This window comes from Lichenostomus cassidix, chromosome 1 (assembly GCF_008360975.1).
Source record: "Lichenostomus cassidix isolate B80296 chromosome 1, HeHo_3.0, whole genome shotgun sequence".
NCBI classification, from domain to species: domain Eukaryota; kingdom Metazoa; phylum Chordata; class Aves; order Passeriformes; family Meliphagidae; genus Lichenostomus; species Lichenostomus cassidix.
Genome location: NC_139479.1, coordinates 113,844,178 through 113,867,804, shown reverse-complemented (window position 1 = coordinate 113,867,804; position 23,627 = coordinate 113,844,178). Strand labels below are relative to the sequence as shown.

Here is a 23,627-nt window from a genome sequence, read left to right as displayed (position 1 = left end):
AAATAGTCTTAGGAGTACTTTTAAAACTACTAACGTTGCTCATTAATGGCCGTGGCTGTGAGAGACTCAGGACCAAAGTCCTGAACTCCCAAGGTGCCCCACGCTGTTGTATTTTAAAAGGGAAGGAAGATTTCATTCAGGGGAGTTATAAAAGTTCCCTCTCCAGTGCAGAGTGCACAGCCATGCCCCATTGTCCCATAGTGCAGGAGCTGCACCGGTATGTTATACTTGAATAGGTTGGGAATTACATCATCCTCTGCTATTTCCTGTCCTGACCTTGACCCTCAAACTACTCTTAGGCCCAGCCCCTCCTGCAAGCCCTCATTTCCCATCGCTGGAGTGAGGTGGGAGAAATTCCATGGTGTGCTGCAGCCAGAGCTGACCATCCATCCCTCCCCCTGCTATTCCCATGGCAACCTGCAGCTCTGCTCCAGTGCAGTGCCTGCCGAGGGACCAATGCTCCCAATTCCTGCTCTGGAAATGGGGAGCGATGAGGGGATTCCATCTCCAGCTCAGGAACCTTCCCGTGCTTACAAAACCCCCCACCCTGAGTCTTGGTGGCACCTGCTGAGCTGGACACAGCCAGGGCTGTGCTCCCACCCACATGAAGGCGTTTTAGGAGAGATGTCTGCCTTAGTTACAAATGCCAGCAGCATCCCAGGGTGTGCATTCACCCCTGTGAGCTGCTTCACCTCTCCTTGCACAGTAAAAGCCACATAATCCCCTCGTGTAAGGACAGCTGAAGGGACAGAAAACATCAGAGAATGGGCTGGAAGGGACCCTAGAGCCCATCTCCATGTCCTGCCACAGGCAGGAACACCTCCCCCTAGCCCCTAGCCCCATCCAACCTGCCCTGCACACTTCCACACTCAGCTGTGCCCATGCAGCAGGAGAACAGACTGTTATTGTTGTTATTATTATTGTTATTGTTATTGCAGTGTCTGCACAGTGAGTGCATCCTGGTGATTATTTCAAGAAAGACCTGAAACCCTCTCATCCTCTAAACAGCTACCCTGGGATCACCTCTAAGTGCAGGGGAGGCTTTGGAGGGAGTTTCTATCCCTAAGCAGCCTACAAACCAAACTGGGGCCATACCCTGGCACTGCTGATAGTTTTCAGTTTTCCTTAGGGAAGGAAAGCTTTCCAGGCAGGCCTTGCTCAGCCTCCCCTGCACAGGAGCAGAAGCTGTGAGCTAATCCCTGGAGAATGAAGAATCCCAGAGAGCAGGGGTTCTGTCACTGCACAGGGAAGTGACACCAGCAGCTGGGCCAGAGAGCACCGAGATGCTCCATGCAGTATCTGCAGCATTCAACTCCCAATACCTGCCCCTGTTTCCAGGGAATGTTGCCCTGCAACAGGCTTGAGTAAGCTGAGAGAGCTTTGTGAAATATCATTTTCATTGAGTCTACCCACTGCTGATCCATTTCACGAAAGATGGTTTTGATTTATTCAAGAAAAGAGTAAGTACTTTGCCCTGATATTTCCATCTGGCTTGCAGTTCAGCTTGTCTTGCAAGCAGCCTTCATAATAAGCAAAACCAGCCACGACACAGATCTGCCCCTGCAATTAGATCATCAATCCAGTGCTGAGGAGCAGCTTTTGAAACAGGCAGACTCCTCAAGAATGCTGCTCTTTGTGTTGGCAGGGACGACTTGCACAGCTCATGTTACTCCTGTAATTTTAGTGCTTGGCAAAGAATCAGCCAGGGAAGAAAAACCCAGCCATGACTTAATACAAAATACCTTCTCTGCTTGCAGGCAAAAAGGGCTGGAGACCAACAGAGCAAAAGGTTAAACCTTTTGTCTGCCCAAGGGAATTCCCTCACGATGCAGTGGGCTGATCCTGAATCACTTCTGCTAAGCAGCAGCAAAAATTGACTTTGCAGAGTGTTGTGCTCACACAGTTCCACTGCTCCTGGCAGCCAAGCCAGGGTTGGCCCAGGACACCAGGAGGGTCACCCTGGCTGTCACTCAGCTCTCTGCTCTACACCACCAAGGTCTCAAGGCTTAGAGCCTCAAGAACACTCAGTTTTCATCTTTTTGTAACACCAGCAACTTGCACCCCAGAATGAAGCTATGGAGCCCCCTGAGTTTGCATAATTTCGCTAAACAGAGATTTAAAAACTTTTAATTTCTTAAAAAACCCTGAACGTCACCTTTATATTTCCTCTCTAGGGGATTGCCACTTGTTTCTTTGAAGAGAAATAAAGGGAGTTATTTCTCCTGCACAGGCAAGACCACAGGTCTTTTTTTTTTTCTCCACAGGTCCACAAACCCATCACTTTAATCACAATCATCAAGAACACTCAAATTCAATCTGCTTTCAAAGCACTTCAACAAGCTTTGGTGAGCTTTACCTCATAGGAGTCTTTATTTGCCTTGTATTTTTCTATCTGGTACAGCTGGTTCTTGTGGCAAATACTGTCCTGGCCTTCAGCCTTCTGTGGAGAGAAAAGCACAGGAAAGTAATATCATCGGTGGCATCATCACTGATGTGAAAAGAACTGAGGAAAGAAAAAATCCAAGAAGCTGTTGTCAAATTGGAAGGGCCACGCCATCCTCAAGGGCCAGGGAGATTAGATCAGGTAGAACTTCCAGCTGAGTTTTCACTCAAAAGCTAAATAAGTTTAAGAGCTCTTAAGCTTTTCCTTGATGTCCTGACTCAATAAATAGTGTTATTTGTATTCCAAGCAACAGAACCATCTCAACACAAGCACACAGCACGTCACAACACACACCAAAGGCTCTGCATGGTGACAGTTTGCTTTCTGTAGGACAACTGCCCTCATCCCAATGGCAAATTCCTCCTGAGGGGAAGAGGAGTGACAGGCACTGATCTCCGTGGTGACCATGGACAGGGAATGGCTGGAGCTGTGTCAGGGAGGGTTAGGTAGGATATCAGGGAAAGGTTCTTCCCCCAGAGGGTGGTGGGGCACTGAACATTCCCCAGGTAATGGGCACAGCCCCACAGAGCTCTAGAAGTGTTTGGACAACACTCCCAGGGACAGGGTTTGATTATTAGGGTGGGATTGTTGGGATGTCTGTGCAGGGCCAGCAGCTGGACAGGATAACCCTTGGGAAATTCTACGATTCTGTGACATCAAATGCCAGCAGTCCAGGACACTTTCAGCCTTTTCCCCCTGTCCTCCTGCAGCAGTGGCAGCAGGCAGTGCTCACCCTGAGGCTGGCCAGGTAGCGCTCCAGCTTCTTGTTGAGCAGGAAGTAGATGGCCAGCGTGTGGCTGGCCCTGTTGGAGAGCACAGTGTTGATGACATCGCTGTTCTTGTAGCCCAGCTTCTCTGTCATGTGCAGCAGGACGCTCTGGCTCAGGTCCTCCAGGTGGATCCTGCACAGGGAGAGGCACAGCAGGCTTTGTCACTGTCCTCTCAGTGACACAGCCTCGGGGGGACAAGGCAGAGAGCCAAGAAGAGGCCCCAAGGGCTCAGGGACTTGGGGGTGATTAGTTCCCTTCTCCCACGAGCAGGCAGGGAAAGGACAGATTATTTGGGAACCACAGGAACTGCAGGAAGCTGTGACAGCTGGATGAACAGGACTCTGTCCACTGTGTCCATCCCTGATGGGAAATGGCAGCGTGATGCTCAGGTCATTTGTTACTCTACACTGACCACTGAAAACCATCAGGATAATCCACCTGGTTTTGTAGGAAAAGAGGTAAAATCCAACCAGATCTGGCTCTCTGAAAAGCCCCTTTTCTTGTAATCAAGCACCACTGCATTGAGCCTCACCCCCTTACCTGCTGCACAACATCCAAGCACTAGCAAGGCAGTGAATTTCCTGCTGGAGAAAGGGTTATTCCTGCAGCTCAGAATGGCAGTGCTGCTGCTACACTCCTGTCTCAAGTACAAGCCATGTTTACGTCTCTCTCCTCTATAAAGTCTGGAGCAGTCTCAGCCAAGGCGAGGAACGCAGTACAGAGGTCTTGTGGAAATGCCAAAGCTTTGGCTCAGCCTGAGTTTAAACCAGATTTTTCCGAAGAACTCTGCTCCTATTTAGACCTCTAAATGCGCTGGCCAGCTTCCCAGAGGTACCCGTCAGCTCCCATCCATCTCCAGAGAAATGCTGGCTTTCAGCTGGCTTTTGGAGGATATTCCTCACTCCAAGCCCAATATCAGGGAGAGCTTAGGCTCTGGGCACCTTTTCAAGCTGCCTTCCCCCTTCCAGGGGATCCCTGCCCACCTTCCCCACTCCTGCCCCAGCTCTGATGCACAGGACTCGGACAAGATGTCAAACACAGCCTGGGAAATGCCAGATAACTCATTCCCTTTGTTCTCTGTGCTTATGAACACTTGTTCTGCCCCTAAGGAATGCTCGGGGTTCAAAAGCAAAACTTATCTTGGCCACTGCACGTTGAGTCGTCTGGGCAGCAAAAGAAATTCAAGCAATTTTGACTTGAAGTGCTCAGCAAAATGGGAAATTTTTGCTTGCCTTCAGGGAATTTCTTTAACAAAAGCAAGCTTATGAAAAGGCTGGGGAAATATTCTCCTGAAAACGCAGCTTCTGCTGTTCTCCCACCTTATCTCCATGCTCTTCTCCTTCCTACCACACTCCTGTCTTGGGAACAATGCCTGTTACCCCCAGAGTAGTGGAAATGGTCTGCAAGAACACAACACAGCTCCTTCTGTGTTGATTAAGAAAGGAATTGATTCTTTGCAAATGCAGCAGTGGGTTTTTCACACACTATTTCGACACACCTTATTTATATCTGCACACTAAGGAAAACTTGGAGAAGCTCCATGGAAGCTGACTCTAGTGGTACTTTCTGAGACAAGCTCAAAAGGAGCCAGGCCACGTCTTTAAATATTTAAAACTTTGCAGATTCTTTTCCCTAGAAAGCTCCAGTATGACAAAGTCTAGGTAGGTCAAGCCTGGGGCATCAACTAATGAAACAAAAGTAATATTATTAAAAAATAAAAAATAAAAAATAAAAAATAAAAAAGAAAAAAGAAAAAAGAAAAAAGAAAAAAGAAAGAATCTCTTTAAAGGCTTTTATCCTTTACAGCTTCATATAAAATTTGGTTTCATATACAAAGAGTATTTATTTTTCTCTTAATTTCTGACAAAATTATGGGAAAAGCAGCACAACGAGGAAAAAAGGAGGCAGAAAGAAAGAAAAGAAAGAAAGAAAAGAAAGAAAGAAACTGTTCTTTTGCAATAACAAAGCTTAACATTCAACACTGATGTTCCCTTTAAAAATACTTATAAAGGAAAGGATTAAAAATTATTATCAGTAGTATATTATTACTATTATTATTAAATATTACCATATACACACATATGCACAAGCAAACTTATGTCCTCTCTACAGTTCAGCACTGCATGTTCTCTTTTTTCCATCTGATTCCTTGCCTTCCAGAGGCAATGACAAGTGGGCCCTCCATAAATAAAGAGCAGTGCACAGCACTTGCAGCCAACAGAGGCTGGAAGAGAATTTGGACAACTCACTGCACCAACACCTCTGGAAAGGACCCTTCCATCACCCCCTGATGAAAGCCTGACAACTCTCACCTAGGAATTAAGAAATGGAAATGCACCTACCAAAGCAGAAGTATTGTGAAAGCACATTCAAGCCCCGTTTCCATGTTTTTTTCCTCTTCTCTGCAGCTAAGACTTGGGGAATTTGCTGTCCCTGTTTCAGGGATTGGCTCCAGTGATGTCCCCAGGCATCCAAGCTGCTTGACATTCATCCATCCATCCATCCATCCATCCATCCATCTCCATCCATCCATCCATCCATCCATCCATCCATCTCCATCCATCCATCCATCCATCCATCCATCCATTCATTCATCCATCCATCCATCCATCCATCCATTAAACCATCCATCCATCCATCCATCCATCATCCATCCATAATCCATCCATCTCCATCCATCCATCCATCCATCCATCCATCCATCCATCCATCCATCTCCACCCACCCATCCATCCATCCATCCATCATCCATCCATCATCCATCCATCTATCCATCCATCCCATCCATCCATCCCATCCATCCCTCCATCCATTCATCCATCCCATCCCTCCATCCATCCATCCATCCATCCATCTATCATCCATCTCCATCCATCCATCCATCCCATCCATCCAGAGCTGGAGACCTATTCCTCTCCTCAGGCCAAGGAATGGCACAGTCGCAGTGCTCCCCATGATGCAGAATTCCAAAATGCCACCTCAGGAAGGGAAATGTTTGCTGCTAAATCAGGGCACCTGCACCCCCTGTCAAGGCACTACATCTGGTTCCTGGCAACTGAAGGGGGAGGTTATGATCTTAAATTAGGGACTTTCCTCTCAGCCAAGTCAGAACAGAAATTTTGGAGCACTATCAGATTTTAAGCACCACAATTAGGCTCTAAGTTGCTGTCTTTGCCTCAGTGTTGCTTGGCCTTGGAGCCAGCGAATGCTGCAGGTCCTGGGTGGTGTATGAGACACAGCTGGAGGGCTTTGATACAGGAAGGAGGTTTTATCTGATCAAATAGAGACATGTAAATCCAAGTGAGTTGCCTGAGGCTTCATTTACAGTCACTGGAGAGGAACTCGTATCTCCAGGGCACAAAGTCATCCTAAGGCAGAATCAGATGAATTGTTACATAAAAAGTGCCCTTATTTCTCTCCACTGACTGCAGCTCTACACTGCACATGTTTTAAGTCGAGTAGGATAATTTATAATCAAACTGGACCTCAAGTATCTTTCCCTTCTGTTTCTTCTTCCCTGGATGGATGTTCAGCTGACCCTGAGATTTGTCCTCTGCCAGCTTTTAGTCAGGTATTCAGCAGGGTGCAGGTATTCAACACCAACAAAGCAACACCATTTAACTCTGACCTTTCTCACCATGGTTTTCATATTCCCTTAACCCACAGCACGTCACAAACAGGCAGAGGCTCCCCTGCAGAAGCAGCTTGGCTTTTACTGACCAAAAGTAAAAGGAGGAGATCAGAACTGCCTGTCACACTCCCATTCCCAGACCTGCAGCCAATTAATCACAAGATCTGCACCCCAGCCACACTGCAAATAATGCACTGTATGCCAGAACTTCCAATTCAAGGCACTGCTTTTGACCATAGCAAGCAACACACGGCCAATCCCAATAATCTGGAGTCACAACAGCAATCCCTGGGATCTGTCCCACGAATGGAAAACTAGAGATGTTCCCCTGTCCACAGACACAATGTACAGACACCATGGCAGGTTTTTCTCCCCTCCTGCTGTACCTGTTTGGATAGGTGACGTTGGGTGGTGCTCTTCCAGGGTAGTTCTCATTGAGCCATCGATTTGCCAGGGCCTGCTGGATGTTTGGTCTCTTTGCAGGGTCTGGCTCCAGGAGGGAGCGTAGGAAGGTTATGGCAGCTGTGAAGAGAGCAAGGAAAAATCCCAAACAACAGCTCTGTCATCTGCTTTAGGACTTGCACAGGAGATGAGTTACTGCAGGAGTGTAGCCTGAACGAGAGCATATTAAAAAGGAACATTTCCCTTACTGCATGCTCCAATGTCCTTGAGAAAAAGGAAGAACTGATAAGGGATTAGTAACTAAAATAAACAATGATTTACAGTCACAATGATTTATAGAGTCATAAAGCAGAGGGGAGAAAAGTGCTTTTTGTCTCAGAGCTCATTTGAAGTTTCAGAGCAGGTGAGCCAACATTTAATTTCCACGAGGGCAAGAGGCTGGAGCAAGGTCAGAGACAAATTATTGTGCTTGAAGTAGAAGGAGATGGACCAGGGCTGAGTGAAGGGATGCAGACCTGGGAAGGAAGACACAGCAAACTGGGCTCCCTTTGACAGTATAAGGATAAATTCTCCCCTGGCTTCCATCCAACCTAAAATCAGCTGCAGAAGGTTTTAGCCAAATTAAAAGAGTTCAGCAAAATTAACAGGCTTTGCTTTGTTCTCCTGAACCTTCAACTTTCGGTGACATTCAACCACTCCTCCTGAGTTTCTCGCAAAAATCCTCAATTTTTAAGTCATGTGCTTCTTGTATGATTAGGAGCAAAGAAATCAAGTGATTTGCCCAAAAACTCACAAGAAGTGCCTCTCTGAGCTGAAAATAAGCTCTGTTTTAACTAGGTCTGGTGTTTATTCCTTTAAATTATCAAGGTTAGATTTTACTGCTCCTACATGCAATTTAAGGAGAATAAAACACCTGTTGGTGAGGCCACAATGGGATGAGACAGGATGGGGTGATGTACCAGGGGAGGATGAGGAAGGGAGGGTTTCTCCCTAAATAAATCAGGGTTAGACCCAACAGGTGCCAACTCCCAACAGCCTGAGCAACCTCAGTGTACAACACCCTGCAAAAATCAGGTTTCAGCTGGAGAAACTTGCCCTCTCCACATCAAGAAGCTTTTACATGCAAGAGAGACTTTGGGGTTTTTCTAACCTCTCTCTTCACAAACCACTGACTTATGAGATATTTTAGCTAGGTATTCCCCAGCATTTCTGTTACTATTTCACAGCAGCCATGCTGCAGGAGCAGCAGGAAGAGCCTCCATCCGAGTTCACAACCTTGTGGGAAGCTGCTCCCTGTGTGCCTGCTGTGCCCTCCCTTCAGCCCCATCACAGCAAACAACAAACCCCTTGTTCTCTCTCCCAGTTCATCTCCTCTCGCTCCAGTGCCTCCCCCATCTCTGTGTCAGAAATCTCACACATCCCATGGGTTCAGAGCCAGGGAAATCCCCCTCCCCAAACCCACACCTTCCTCCTCCTCCATCACCACCGTGCTTGGACCCTGAACCACCCCACGTCTCTCTAAAAATCCCACTTCTCCACCACTCCCACCCTTGCCCAAAGGCAGACTGATTAAATAAAGCTTGTGAAGTGCCACAGATCAACAGATTCAGACTGGGATACACTAATTCTGGAGTGAAGATTCCCCCCAGAGGCTCCCAGACCTGGGTAACAGAGATGAGCAACAGAATCTTGGCTGATTTGAGCTCAGATGGCACAAGGAGCTTTTCCAGCTAAGCCACACAGCTGTGGGACAACAAAGTGATTTCCCCAGGCAGCAAATGGGAAAGAAAAGGAATATATGCGAGGTGAACACCAACTTCCTGAGCATCTGACCTCTGCTCACCTAAAATCAATAACCAGATAGCTGTGCTGTTCAAGAGGCTTAATGAAAAATGGGTTCCTAAGTGGGAAAATCAAACACCAGCTCCAAAATGTCCCTGTTGCTGCACAGGCTGCTTTTGGTGCTCACAGTCACCCAGCATTTTAGGTCACACAAATGAAGTGTTTTCCTGCTTAGTGATAAGATTGGCTACCTGTGTGATAGGATTGTGTGTTCAGTAACCGTGAAATTAAATATTGAAAGACAATGCAGTGAACAAGCAGAACAGACTCCTGGAAAATTTCTCTATTTTATATATGAATTTACAGAAAAATAAGACCTGATTAAAGCAAAAGGCCTATAAACCCAAGAAGTCAACGACCACTAGAATTCACAGAGCAGAGGAGCAGAGTTTCTGCCCAGTGACCCAAAGCCTCACAGTGGCACAAGGAACAAATGTCACCTTAAATCACACTGTGCCATGTCACTGAGCTCACCAGGCCCATGGCTCAGGGCAGGGACTGATGTGCACCTTTGTCCACAGCAAGCAAAGGTCAACATGTTTAAATCTAGTCCATTAATTTGCCATCATCCCTGCAAGTTCAAGCTGCTGGAGCTCTCAGAGGATAAACAAAATCCTGCCTTCCCTGGGGACCACAGTGTCAAGTGAGCTACAGATGCTACAGAGGGAAAATCTCATCTCAGTTATAAAATGGCAGGATGAGTGAAACAGCAAAATGAAGCCTGCCAAAAGCAATGTTATCTTTCTTACTACTCAGGTCTGGCCTTCTACGAGGTGGAAGGTGGAACCCTAAATCTGTATTTAGAGAATTCACCTTGTGGCACAACTCCCAAGGGCTTTCTCTTACACCCTGTAACAATGGTTTCCACTCTGTTTTTGTATTTGCAATCTTTTAATTTTATCAAGTACCCTTTGCAAATTGGCTGCCAGGGAAGGAGACAGAAGCTCTCCATAAGCAACAAATTTGGCATAAAAAAATAAACCCCAGCTACCAAACAGAGCTTGTTCCAAATGCTGACAGTGGCCTTGCTACAAGCTGAAAAGTGATTCTGTTGCCTAGTGACATGGCTCTGAAGCAGGAATTAATATTTCTAATACTAATACATCAACTATTTTGCATTTTGTGAACACGCAAAGGTTATCCCAGGTTACTGTCCCAAAATAATTTTCTGAGTGCACGTCATTATCCATAATAAATGTGAGGTCATTTGAGGCAGTTTATCACTCAACCCCAGTCATGATAATGCCCAGGAATCTGTTATTCCAAAATAATCTGTTCATCCATCCTTACCCTATCCTAAAATCTTCCGGATGTGCAAAACTGACCAACTACTCAACAAAGGCAATTTCCCAGAATTTCACAGATTTGTTCCTTCTTTCATAATCAGCACAACTTGGTGCTTCTCCAGAAGTCCAAGCAAAAGGAATTCTGCTACAGCAACTCCTGCAGGCGATTTGGAGGTCAAAATGAAAAAAGGAATTTTTCCCAATGAGCACAACATGCCAGCAACATGACCCACAATCCATAATTCTATCTAACAGCTCTGACCCACTGGATCTGAGCAGATCCCAAAACAGATCCCAAAAGCAGATCCCTGGATTACCTGAGGAGAGCTGGGTGGGGAAGGGGTTCATTTCCTTGTCCACCATTTTTTGGTATAAGGCTCTCAAGCTGAATGGCTCCACAGTAAAGGGCAATGTTCCAGTCAGCATGGCATACATGTTCACCCCACTGGAAGAAAACATGGAGAAAAAGAAACCAAAATGATCAGGGACAAGGAAACATTTAGGGTTTAGAGTCTGCACTTCACCTTTAATGTCTGACAGGTACTACAGGGCTGATGCCCCACCTCTGAGAACATTTCAGGCCAGGCTGGATGGGGCTCTGAGCCACCTGAGCCAGCTGGAGATGTCCCTGCTGGTTGCAATAACAATTATAAACTCGAGAAGTAACTCACATGGACCAAACGTCTATTTTGGGCCCGTATTTCTTCCTCGCCAGAAGTTCAGGGGCTGCATATGCTGGGCTCCCACACTGGGTGCTGAAGGGATCAGAATAACCCAAGATTCCTGCACAGTTGCTCAATCCAAAGTCTGTGAAAGGCACAGAGACACAGTTATGAAAGAGAGACACAGTCAAACTGTGCAAGAGCACAACTTAAAAGGAAAGAACATTTTTTCCAAAAGCTAAGCAGTGAACTCCCTAAGGAGAAAAAAGTCATCCATATGCAAAAATTCTATGTAATTTGCTTCTACCAAGTGCTAAATAACCAGAGGTTTCCACAAACAATGAAATGATTCTTAGAACATGCACAATTATCCATTTTGCACACAAAGCAACTCCATTTCACCAGGACCTGGGTGACAACAAGCAGAGTTGAGCTTGTCCCATGCCCTAAGCCACCTCAGGCTGCCGTGGCTTCCCCACTGCTGCAGGATGTTATGGAGGGGCCAAGTTCAAGTGGGATTTCTTCAACATTGCCTCTAAACCGTGCAAATGAGCCGTCAGATGTAAAGGGAGGGTCACTTTCTGGGGCATTCCCAAAATCTCCCTCCCCTCTGCTCCAGTGCTGCTGTGGCTGCAGGCTGGGATGGGCTGAGATGGGCTGGGATGGGCTGAGATCCCGTTTATTAAGAGCTGGACTCCATCATCCTTGTGGGTCCCCTCCAACTCAGAATGTTCTATGAATCTCCAAAAAACACCAGTTTTAATAACACTGACACCTGATTCATTTCTCTATATCCTCTCTCAGTCATTAATTTGTGGCTCTTCTCCTTATCTGCACACTGATTTGCACTGGACTTGCAGTGCTGGCCTGTCCCTTCACCCTGCTGAAAATCAAATTTGGCTGAAAGCAGACAGGAGCTCCTCAAGGTATTAGAAGCACCCTGACAGGGCAGACACATAAGCCTTGCTCTCTCACAAAACCAGGCAAAAATATTATAATGCTTACAAAAAAAATGCAATTATCACAGTGACTGCATGAGCCCGAGTGCCCAAATGATGGCACAGTGCTTTCCACTCGAGTGGCTGCATCTCTGAGAGCCAGGCAGGCACAGGGGAGACAGCAATCACCATCCTTCACAGCTAAAGAGGCTCACTGGGGCTTTCCTGGAGAGCACTGTCAAAACTGAAGGGAGAATCGAGACAATTTCCTCGCCTCTGATGGAAAACAATCGTCTCTGGACGCTGCTTAATCATCCCTGCTAGAGATGCACCATCCCTGGGGCTTTTACAATACTGCAGAGGATCCATTAACTTAATTAACGTATTCATTAGCTGTGGCCTGAGATGAGCTCTGTCAACTGTGAAATACTTTTAAAAACTCCTAGAAATAACATCTCCACGCAGTGTTATTCCTGGTCTTTACTGTGTCATGCCAGCTCCAGATCACCTGACTGCTCTATAAAGTTTTGCAGTCACAGGATACAAGGGCTGTACTCTGTGATGGTGTCAATCAGCATCCCTTCTTCAGTGTCAATGGAAGGATATTCTGGCAGAGGTTTTCATTCTCTTATTGCCTTCAATTACAAACCCCTTATTCACTTCCTTCAGCTCACTCACTTCAGCTGCTACGCCTTTTTTTTCCCTGTTGAAATGCAGAATGTGTGCAAACAGATGCATCCTGGGGACAGCAATTTCACAGGCATGGAAATGAGAATATTGTTATTAACACTGCAGCGGCACATTGTGATCACAGTGTGGTTTTTGTTATTTTTATTATTTTTATTAAAGATGCACTGCTGATCTTGACAAGAGCAGTGCGACCACCAGCAATGATAACCTTGCTGCCACTGCCTGCCTCCGCCCTGGGCTCCCTTTCAAGAAGCCCAGCAAATGAAGGAATTCAGATCAAAGGCCACACTTGGTTTTCCAAAGTAAATATTTTGACATGGGAGCTCCACCACCCCCAGTGCTCGTGCTATTGAAGCATCACCGCAGTGCTCCACTCCTCCTCAACGCCTCCAGGGAATCCACATCAAGCTATGGATGCAGGCTATCCCTGGAGCTCTGCCAGTCTGAGCAGGCAAAGAGTGTTAAACACAAGCTCCTGGACCAGCTGGACCAGCAGAGCTGGGGGTCCCAGCAGGACACCAAGAACTTTGCATGGTCCATGAGTGGCTTTTCCCGGTGTTTTTATCACACACTGAACACATGGGCTGGTAGATAATGAGGAGTGAATTATTTCCAGCAGTTCCAGTCCTGATGTTCTTCAATTTGATTAACAGACTGCTAAGAATAAGTCCTCCTAAAGGGAATTTTCTCACAAGAAGAATATCTAAGAGCAGGTTCTTAACCACCTTGTCACGCAGCCAAAAGGAGGAACAAATCCAAGGTGCCCTTGAGCAGCTGGGTGAAGCAAGGGGCTCAAGGCATCCAGTTCTCACTGAAATGCATGAACAAGCAGGGACTTCAATGTCACATTTTCATTCTTCACTTCACCTTTTGTTCTTCCTTCCACAGCTATTACAAGAACAACATTTGTATTTTTCTTAGCTGCTACTGTGTTTGCTGCTGCACAAGAGATGGAGAGCAAGCTCTCACCCCACAGCAGTTAACGTGAGATAGTTTTGTAGCTCCAAGTCTCTTCTTCCAGTCACGAGAAGCAGCACATAATTCCTCAAAACATGTTCTTCACTCCTGAATAACCTTCCTGGGAAGGACTAAGCAATGACACAACTGACCATTTCTGGTAAGACAGGCTACATAAAATATTGCAACCTTTCTTTGCTCCAACATCCCCCGTTGGGTGGTGAGATTCAATTGCTTTGTTTCAGAATACACACTGCCTGCAATCTGCTTTGCTTAAAACATCAGGCTGCAGACCTGAGGACAATTTACTGAGGCTGTGGAAGATCAAACTCTTTTTTCTTTGCTCTTCCCATGCCACCCACTGCGAGGAGACCTCTCCAAGCAACTGAAGCAAGTGGAACTGCAGGAACAGTCCTGCAGTAGTTTCTTTTGGCACACGAGTTTTAATTGCACATGAATAATCTAGGAAGGTCTTGCTTGGGATGTCTAGTTCACACAGTGTTGTGTAATCAAACACCCAATAACAGGGAAGTTATGGGAGTTCTTTAAACCCATCAGATGTTCACAGAAAACCATCTGGTCTCACTTATCTGCTCCATCAGGATAATGGGTGGTATCCATCAGGACTGATGAATGATTCATGGTAACAGATCAGGATCCTCCTGACCCATGGCTGAGGCAATCCAGAGCTCTCTTTGCTGTTATTTTCCCAAGTCAGTTGATTTGCTACAGAGTAATCACTGAAAGTCGGGGTAGCATTTCCAAAACTGAATTCCCTAAGTAAAATCTGGGTATTTCAGATGTCATTAACCATCCTCCCCCTGTTTGCTTGGAGGTGTTGTGCTTTATCTGTCACAGTGAGTGTCCATTTGACCTGGATGTCTGAATGTTAAGTGGTTTTCACCACTTTTCAGCCCATGAAGCTTTTTGAAGGAAGTCAGTTGAGTTTTTAAGTCAGCAGCCACAGACACTGCTGTTGGCAAAAGTGTAGGCATGGAAAGAAACATAAACAGATGTTTGGCATTTATTTTATGAAAGGAATATTTTCTTTTCAATGCCCACATTAACATTAATAGGAGTTATGCAAGGCATTGAGAGACTATATCCACAGTGATTAATCCAACATGCCTGCACAGCTTGAATGAATCAAGCACCACATACAACTGATACCTAAATACAATCAAGGCTCTACCGTTGATCTTTTTTATTTTTTAACAGCCCTCTAAACCAATTTTGTCCTGGGTGCTGGAAGCAAATTTAACAAACATAAATATAGGACCACATTTTGCCAGCTGCTAAAAATGTGTGCAACTCCCACTGACTTCAGTGGAAGCATATGCTCATGGGGGCAGAATCCAGCCCCTAGCAAATATGAAACGATCATGATAATAAAATAAACCACTACTGTGGTGTCAATTCTTAAATTCTTTACCAAGCTCCCGATTTGACTATGAAAGATGTGGGTTTAAGATGTAGGATTATTCCCATACCCAGTTAAAGCTGAATTATTCGGATCATTTTTTTCACAAGATGCTGTCAGGAACAGCTTGATTGCTATCTATACTCTCTCAGCTCCTCTCTGCAGCAACATTAGCAGTTGTCACATGGAGGATTATGAAGCCTCAAAAACTCTCTTTATAAAACTAACAATTTTAATTACTGGAATTGCCAAACTGGTTTCATACCAATAAGCTTGATATTGTTGTCTTCATCTAGCAACAGATTTTCTATCTTCAAGTCTCTGAAAGAAAGAAAATATTTTGAGTGAGTCTCTAAAATAATGAAACAGCTTTGCCTCACTCTCATCAGTGTATGTACAAGGCTTGTTCATAATCAAATGTATAATGAAAGCAGCACACACAGTTCCACAGTGAAAGCAGAAAGCCCCATGCATCCTGCCCAAAATTAACAGTGCTTTCACACACTGCTTCCCACCTATTCTTCAAACACAAAATGACATTACAAGCTCTTGTCAGTACATCCTGTAATTAGCCAGGCTCTTCGAGTTTCCTAAGTGCTGGAAGTTTACAGAAAACTTACAAACTGGAAAGATTTTAAGTGTGTTTTTGGAACTGGAGGTCAATTTCTCATTACTCTTCACAACCAAAGGGCACAGCTGAAGGATAAAGCTGAGATCTGAGGAGCCAAACATCTGTCCCCTGTCTACAAGGGAGATCAGAACCAGCCTGCTCTGAGGCTGAAGCATCCAAACTCCTTGCAGAGATGCTCACCACTGCTATTCTCATACACCACAATCCAAGGCTGAGGAATTGAAATGGCTAGTCCAATGCCACCCAGAAAATCACCCCAAAACCCCAAGCTGTGCAGACTGAGCATTAAGTATAATGTAAAAAAAAAAAAATTGGTTGCTGCACAACTCATCCATGGCTTCTAGCAGTTGGTTAAGTCTTCATCACAGGGATTTTTTTCCCCCATCCAGACAGGAAATATTTGTAACAATCAGCATGCTGGGATATCCACAGCTCAGAGGGGCAGCGATGCTTCGCCCAGCACGCTTTGGAAAAATCTGGATAATAAAGACATCAGCTCTAATTATGGGAAGTCAGTGACATCCATGGTTTTTTGCCTCTGTAAGGCAAAGGCAGTGATGAAAGATGCCTCCATTACAGATGAAGATATAAGGCTTAATAAAACAAGACAAGTAAACCAGCCAAACCAAGCCAAGTGCTTCCACAAGCAGGGGTCTGTGAAAGAAACACTTCAAGCCCTTTTGGAAATGTTCCTCTTCATTTCATTTTATGCCCATGCTGTGTTTCAAATAAACGTGAGGCAGAAGGGCACTTTCAGGTAGGATGATCTTCATTTCCTCAGTAAGACCACAAGAACCTACACAGGAGGGATTTTCTGCACTGAAAGCAGCATGGGCAGGAGAAGAGGGGATCCTGCTCAGGTGAGACATCACCTGCAGAGCTGCCCTGGGGCCAACAGCACAGGAACCTGGAGCTGCTGGAGCCAGTCCAGAGGGGAATGGCTTCAAACTGACAGAGAATAGGTTTAGGTTGGATATTAAGAAGGAATTCTTGGCTGTGAGGGTGGGAAGGTTGCCCCAGAGAAGCTGTGGCTGCCCCTGGATCCCTGGAAGTGTCCAAGGCCAGGCTGGACAGAGCTTGGAGCAACCTGGGATAGTGGAAGGTGTCCCTGCCATGGAATGGGTGAAACAGGATGAACTTTAAGGTCCCTTCCAACGCAAATTCACTCCAAACCTGTGACTCTGTGATTACATTCCCTCCTCAGGCAATATCCCAGGGGGTTATTGCACATCCTCCAAAAGGCATTTCCCTTCCAGGGCAACCAGTGCTGCTGAGAAAGGGCTTGATCCAGGGACAACCTGCCCTGCCAGATGGATCAGGATCAACCCACTTCTGCTTCCCTCTGCTGCCAAAAAAGGGCTTAGTTCTTCATGTCTCACATCCCTATTGCTTGCAGGAGGAGGTTTTCACAGACAGGGTGATTGGTCTCCAGGAAGATATCCGGGCTGGGAACTTAACGGGAGAGACTTCCACAGAAACAGTCTGGGAAAGTGGAAAAAATACCAAACGAGCCCTAGAACCCCAAATTAAATCAACAGAATCACTGCAATGCTCAGTACAGCATCTCAAAGCAAAGAGAAGGACCACTTGGAAGCTCTGAGTATATTAAATATTAGCTAAGAGGTAAGACTTAAAGGCAAGGGAAGGGAAAGATACAAGCTGTAAGTGGAGGAGAAAAGATGCAGGCAACCAGGATAACAAATGAGTGACAGGGGGACTGACCACGAACACAAGAAAAGATATTTTAAAGGATTCAAGGTAAAAAAAGAAGAGACAAAAGGTAGATATTCCAGGGCATTTTAAAGCCATCAGAGGAAAAAAATAGAAATGTAAATATTGCCTCAGTACAGAGTGCAGTCAGACCTGGTTAAAGCTGTTTACCCATCTGTCTGTTCTCAGCAGATTTGCCAGTGAGTGGTAACTGATCTAATAGTCCATATGCACCAGTTTTTGTCCACCCCAACAGGAAAGCACTGATTTTTGGAGTGACACCAGGAGCCAGGACTACAGGCTTTGCCAGAGTTCTCTTTGTGGTGGTACAACTCAGTTGCATGCCTGCTTTGGGACCTATTTCCATGAACACCCTAAATGCTTTACCAGGTCAGTTCTGTCCAATGCAAACTTCAATTATCTTTTACAAAAACAGGCTTATCTGAGTTGCTCCAAAACTTGTGCTCCAGACCCTTCACCAGCTTTCACTGAGTGTCTTGTCTTTTATTTTCCAAACCCTTTATCATACAGTGCAAGAAATTCAGGCCTCCAAACACTTTTGGGGGCCAATGGAGTTTCTTTTTCCACTGCAACAAAGCATCAACTCTGGACACTTTCAGTTTCCCTCCCTCAAGAAAATCTGATCTTTTTGCTTTACTATCACAGCTCCTCAAAAAAACACCCCAGGACTAAAGGATTATTTATGGGTTTTCCCCTACAAGCAAATTTTCAGCATTCACTGCTGAAAAAACTTAAAAATACCCTCAGGCATAAAACTTAAAAATACCCTCAGGCAAAAAGAACAAGAGTTACCTTTGCCTGATGGATCAGTTCCCTGATGCTGAGAGTGTCTAACCATGGGACAAGTTAGTAAAATCTAGGAATAAAGAAGGCACTCAAGGAAGGCCAAGCTGCATTCCCACAGCATGGAGAACCAGTAGATATTTATGTCTTCTCAGCCTGTGGAGCTGGCAGCTGGCATTCCCTGGATCTGAAAATACACCATCTTTATGGGCTAAGTTTCTTTGGGAGTTTGCTCTGCTGCCCATGGGGCTGCTGGATCTCTTTGGAGCACTTTGGAAACCCCAACTGCAGCCACACAGTGTCTCCAACGAGGAACAGGAGTGAATCCCTGGAGCCAGTGACCCCATCAGCTGCTCCCAGAGAGGTTTATTCCATGCCACGGCAGGCAGCAGGCTGCAAGAGGGAAGTTTTGCATTTCACACTTTATTTCTTGTCTGGGGGAGGAAGGATGAGAAGGAAGGTTTCACCAGCAAGCAGCTGCAGAGCAGTTGTTGGCTGCTCTCTCCTGAATCTTATTTTTAATCAGAACAGCACCACAGATATTCACTCCTTAACTACCAACCCTCAAGGCCACTTTCAAGCCTTGTGCAACAGCTGGAGAGGTCGCAGAGATTTGGGTTCATCATCACATTTACGTGTCAATGTAATTTCAAAGGCTTTAAATCAAAATATTGAGCCCAATTCTTCTGTCAGTACCAATGTCACTGGATTCCACGTGGCTGCCTCTGTAAAAGAGGAATCCAGTCTATTGTCTCCACTAAAATGATGTTTAGTTTGTTTACACCAGAGCACTCCAGGAGAGAATGCCCAAAGGTAATTCTGAAATCTGGAATGAAACAGAAAGACAAACCAGCTCTGCACTTCAACAGCAGAGTTTGTTCTGTAGTGCAGGATCTGTCATAAATATTGCATCAGCAGCCAGACTACTGGCACTTAAAATTAATAGGCTGGAAGTTATCAAAGCCAACATGTCAAGCAGCAGGTACCAAACGAGGAATCCTGTGGTACCCTGAGCAGTTGGATCATGTGGCATCACCTAACTCTGCCCAAAACCTCAGGGGCTTTTCATGTCTTTCCAACTCCTGATCTGCTCCTATTCACCCCATGGAGGGTAGGAATCTGCTGCCACGAGGACAGGCAAGTGGGAATACAGAAAGTCATCTTTGCTACCAATACACTATTAAATCCTTTTCCTTGACAACCTGACAGTAATTGCATTGAATGGGATTGAATGACTTTAATAAAATGACTTTAAAAGGGTTGTTGAGAATTTCCTGTGGGATGCAGTGGCAAGCACCAAGGCTTTCACTTCATTTTCCCTGCTGTCCTCAGGCTCCCAGAGGGCTTATTGCTCATGCTGCTTTTTGACAGCATGAAGGCTGTGTAAACAGCCTCTGCCAAGAGAAAGCTTCACCAGATCCTGCCATTTGGTTCTGTTTTCCTCTGTCAGAGGCAAAGATAAATATTCCTACCTGATTCACAGCTGAGCTTGCTGAAAGCATATTTTTAGCAGCAACCAACCAGCTCTCCTGATAGAGGGAATGAAGCCCAAACGATAACATGGGATTATATATAGAATAGTGGCATTTTGCTTTCAGCAAGCAGCCAGGGAGTTCTGAACCCTGGGTACCCTTCACCAAAGATGCAGCTTCTGCACTCTGGAACTTGCAGACTTCATCCATCTCAGCAGATGACATATTTGTAATTTTCAAAGACACCTAGACAGTCAAACTTGAGTTTGGAGGTACTTTTTACATCTCTAGATGAAAATGAGGGTTCTTGAAGTTCTTTAATTTTAATTTAATGCTGTTCACACATCAGTGCCTCTTAACAAAAGCATTTGAATTCTGGGTCCTGTCTTTTGTCCAAAGACCAGTGATCTGAGTGCTTTTCTGCCATGCCAAGTCTGGATTGTGAGCCATGAAGCTTTCTGAGTAATATTCATCAAATAACTTAAGCAAATTTCATGCAACCTATTCCATCTGTGTTTTTTTATCCTAAGCAGAACAGGGTAAACCATCTACATTATTCCCCGAATAATGCTGACAAAACCAATGATTTTTTTTTTTTTTTGGCAATAAAAAGCTTTTCAGTGCCCCACTCCACGGGAAGCATTGGGAGAGACAAACAGCAGCCCCTTTTCTGGCCGAGGATGCTGCAGTTTGCTCCACACGTGGCAAACTTGAACACCCCCGGATCACCACGCACATGAAAGCACTGGTATTTTTACCTGCTTTAAAAATAACAACAACAACAGAACACTGCCATTGCAGCCAGGCAGAGAATGAATCAGACTCCTGCACTATTTTTTCCCTCCCTCGGTAGCTGATTGAGTAGCCTGTTTTTAGAGCTGCCACAGCGAGAGGCCCGAGATGCTGAAGGACAACTCCTGAGGTAATTGTTAATTTTTTCTCCCTCTCTTGCTTGCAGAGAGCCAGGAGAATAAATCCAGATCACACCATCAGGGCTTTTCCTGCATCCCTAGAGTGCCCTACACACTTTGCTTGCAGAAGAAGCCAACACATCGAATGGGTTAAGCCAGAGAAAACACTTGCAGATCTGCTGCCTGTGATTCTGTCAAGTTTTATCAGTTTAAGCAGAATTAGGCCTGCTCACTCACCGTGTGGAAGCTTCCCAAGAAGCAGCTCAGTGCTGCACAGTGATCTGAGGAACAGGGTGGATGGAGGAGGCTGCCTTTGGGGTAGGGATTAATTCAGAGCCACGGGGCTGGACAGACAGAGCTCAGCTGGCAGAGGAAGCCCAGCACTGTCCCTGTTCCCAGGGCTGCTTCCTCCCACAGCCTCTGGAGCTGTGCTAACACTCACACAGGGAAGGGGTGAGAGCCAAACCTGCAGCATCCACATGGGAGCTCAGGCTCTCCCTGGGCCCCAAAGCCTTGCCTTCTTCTCACCACAACAGCCTGTTGATTCCAGCTTGTGCTTAGGGAACAAGCTATTTCTGTAAAAAATGTGGGTTTGAATCCTTGCTGAAAGAGAAGGGAATCAAAGCCAAGCCTGCCAGCCCCCTGTAAGTGCCTTGGCCACCGTGCAGATGGTAAATTTTTCAGGGAGAGGAATTGCTGCTGCTGACCCAAAGCTAAACATGTTCATCTGTTCCTGCCTTGTTTTTCTTCTGCCTGTCTCAGAAACTTGATTTCCTTCATCTCTCTCTCTCTCTCTCTAAATACTGGGTATCAATTGATCCCTGAAAGCAGTCAGTAGACTTCTTCCTTGTCCCTGCCTCAAACTGTGGGGTTAACAACCTAAAGACATCAGCAGTTCTGATGCTGATAGAGAACCTGGTGGCTGCTAAGATATTCCTATTACAGTGGTACTTGAAATGTAGCTGGAGGTAAGACCAGAGGTGGCCTGTGCACACAGCAGTTATTCCTAATGGATTACAGGGAATACACAGAGATCTGAGACAAAAAAAGCAGCTTTCACAGCACGTGGAGCTCCACCAAGCCAGATGCACCCACGCTGCACAGGGGTGGGCAGCTCAGCACACAGCTGGGCACAGCTGGAGGAGCTGGCAGCGGGCAGCTCTCCACCTTCTGCACAGTCAGAGAAGCCAAGGAGCTGCAGACCCAGATCCTCAAAAGCATTCAGATGTCTGGCTCCTACAACGAGCCCACAGAACCCAAGAGGATGGGGCCTACACAACTTGCTCAGCATCATATGGGAACTGTGTGGGAGTCCAGACTTAGCACCAGCTGGCCCAAATTTAGAAAGCAGAGCCTCCTTCTCAGCACAACGCCCTATAAATACACCTAGGAACAGGAGAGGAGACATGCTGGCTCCAAAGGTCCAGCCAGCCCACCATCCTCCTGTCTCCATGGCAGCCAAGAGCACAGAAGCAGAGAAAGGTACAGGAATATACTTTTACAAGGAAATCTCCCTACAATACAAATAAATGCCACTCAGAGGATCTGCTATAAACTTTACCAGCAGAGAGGGTTTCCCAGATTACCTGTGCACGACTCCAGCCCGGTGAAGGTGTTCCACTGCCAGGATGAGCTGCCGGATGTATTTGCGGGCTTCGTGCTCCTCCAGCCTTTTCTTCTCGTAGATCTTGTGCATCAAGTTGCCCCCAGGGCACAGCTCCATGACCAGGTAGTAGCTGTTCTCAGTTTCCAGGATATCCAGCAGCTGAGCAATATTGGGGTGGCGGATCATCTGCTGGATTTGCCCTTCCCGCCGCAGGTTCTTGGTGACATAGGTGTCCTTTTTGGCTCTTTTCTTGTCTATTACTTTCACTGCCACCTAAGGAAAAAACAGGAGAGGGGGTTGTTAGCTGTCACAGCAGTGATTTGTTGCTCTAACCTTGCACAAACAACCTCAAAAAGCAGAAGTCAAAGGGATGTCCCTCTCAGCTGGCACACCGTGGCTTCAGGCACAGCTGCACAGGTCAGAGAAAGAGCTGTTCTTCCAACCCCACTGACTCTTTCATCCTTTATTTCCTCATACAATGACAGTGAAAAATTACTGCAAGGAAATGAGTAACAAAAGAGAGGAGACAATCCCACTAACCATCCACAAACGCTTGACACACTTAACTCTGGGCATTTATTGCAGCTGTTTTCTCAGAAAGCCTCCTTACAACTTCTAAGTGTCATTTTTGGCTTTGATTTTTTTGACTGGAGATGATGTCCTTCCATGACAATTTTCTTAAACTATAGTCAAGTGCTGGCTTTGCATGATTAAACAGGATAAAAACATACTATGAAAAGCAGAGTAATTTTAGTACCACTCTCCTGGCACTTTTTTTTTTTTTTTTTTTGAGAGAGAGAGGGAGCTACTTTGGACAAAGGCCTGGAGGGACAGCACAAGAGGAATGGCTTCAAACTGCCACAGGGCAGGTTAGATGGGATATTGGGAAGGAATTCCTGGCTGTGAAGGTGGTGAGACCCCAGCACAGGGTGCCCAGAGAAGCTGTGGCTGCCCCACCCTTGGACACGTTCAGGCTTCCAGGTCATCTGCATCTACCCTTTGGAACTGAAGGGCAAAACTGCAGGAATTGGGCTTCCCAGTCTGTGCTAAGAGCCAGGAGCCAATAGTGCTGAGGGTGTTATTAGCAGAACATGTTTCTGTGTGGAAAGATGATTGTGATGGCACAGCCCTGATGAGGAGATAAGGCTGAACACCACACACGGGAGCTGCCTGGGTGAACTCAGAGCAGCAGCAGGACCACAAACACCTGAGAGCCACATTCCTGACTGCTCACATTAAAGAGAGATCATTTAGTCATCAGATAACAGGTAAATCAGAGCTTAACTGCAGCGTTTCTGAAAGCCTCAGGTGGTTCACCAGGGAAACAGACTTAAATTAGTACATTCTTTCAGCTAATGAGATAGAACTGAGCACGGAGGCTCACACAGTTATTAGACAGCAAACCACAGGAGTTACTCTGGCGAGGACAAACAAATTCATGGGTTACAGAAA

The 23,627-nt window shown here is 45.9% G+C and overlaps 1 protein-coding gene across 3 annotated transcripts in view; it reads right to left on the bottom strand.

The window, feature by feature from the left end:
* The window catches only part of HUNK (hormonally up-regulated Neu-associated kinase), a 43,111-nt gene that overhangs the window by 6,958 nt on the left and 12,526 nt on the right, over window positions 1-23,627 (bottom strand). For all 3 annotated transcript variants that reach the window (XM_085077795.1, XM_085077804.1, XM_085077812.1), the window contains exons 2-8: window positions 22,156-22,448; window positions 15,307-15,362; window positions 11,046-11,181; window positions 10,692-10,819; window positions 7,231-7,366; window positions 3,177-3,345; window positions 2,357-2,440 (exon numbers count right to left, since the gene is read on the bottom strand). In XM_085077795.1, coding sequence (XP_084933921.1) covers window positions 2,357-2,440; window positions 3,177-3,345; window positions 7,231-7,366; window positions 10,692-10,819; window positions 11,046-11,181; window positions 15,307-15,362; window positions 22,156-22,448 — 1,002 coding nt within the window. The remainder of the gene's footprint in view (window positions 1-2,356; window positions 2,441-3,176; window positions 3,346-7,230; window positions 7,367-10,691; window positions 10,820-11,045; window positions 11,182-15,306; window positions 15,363-22,155; window positions 22,449-23,627) is intronic.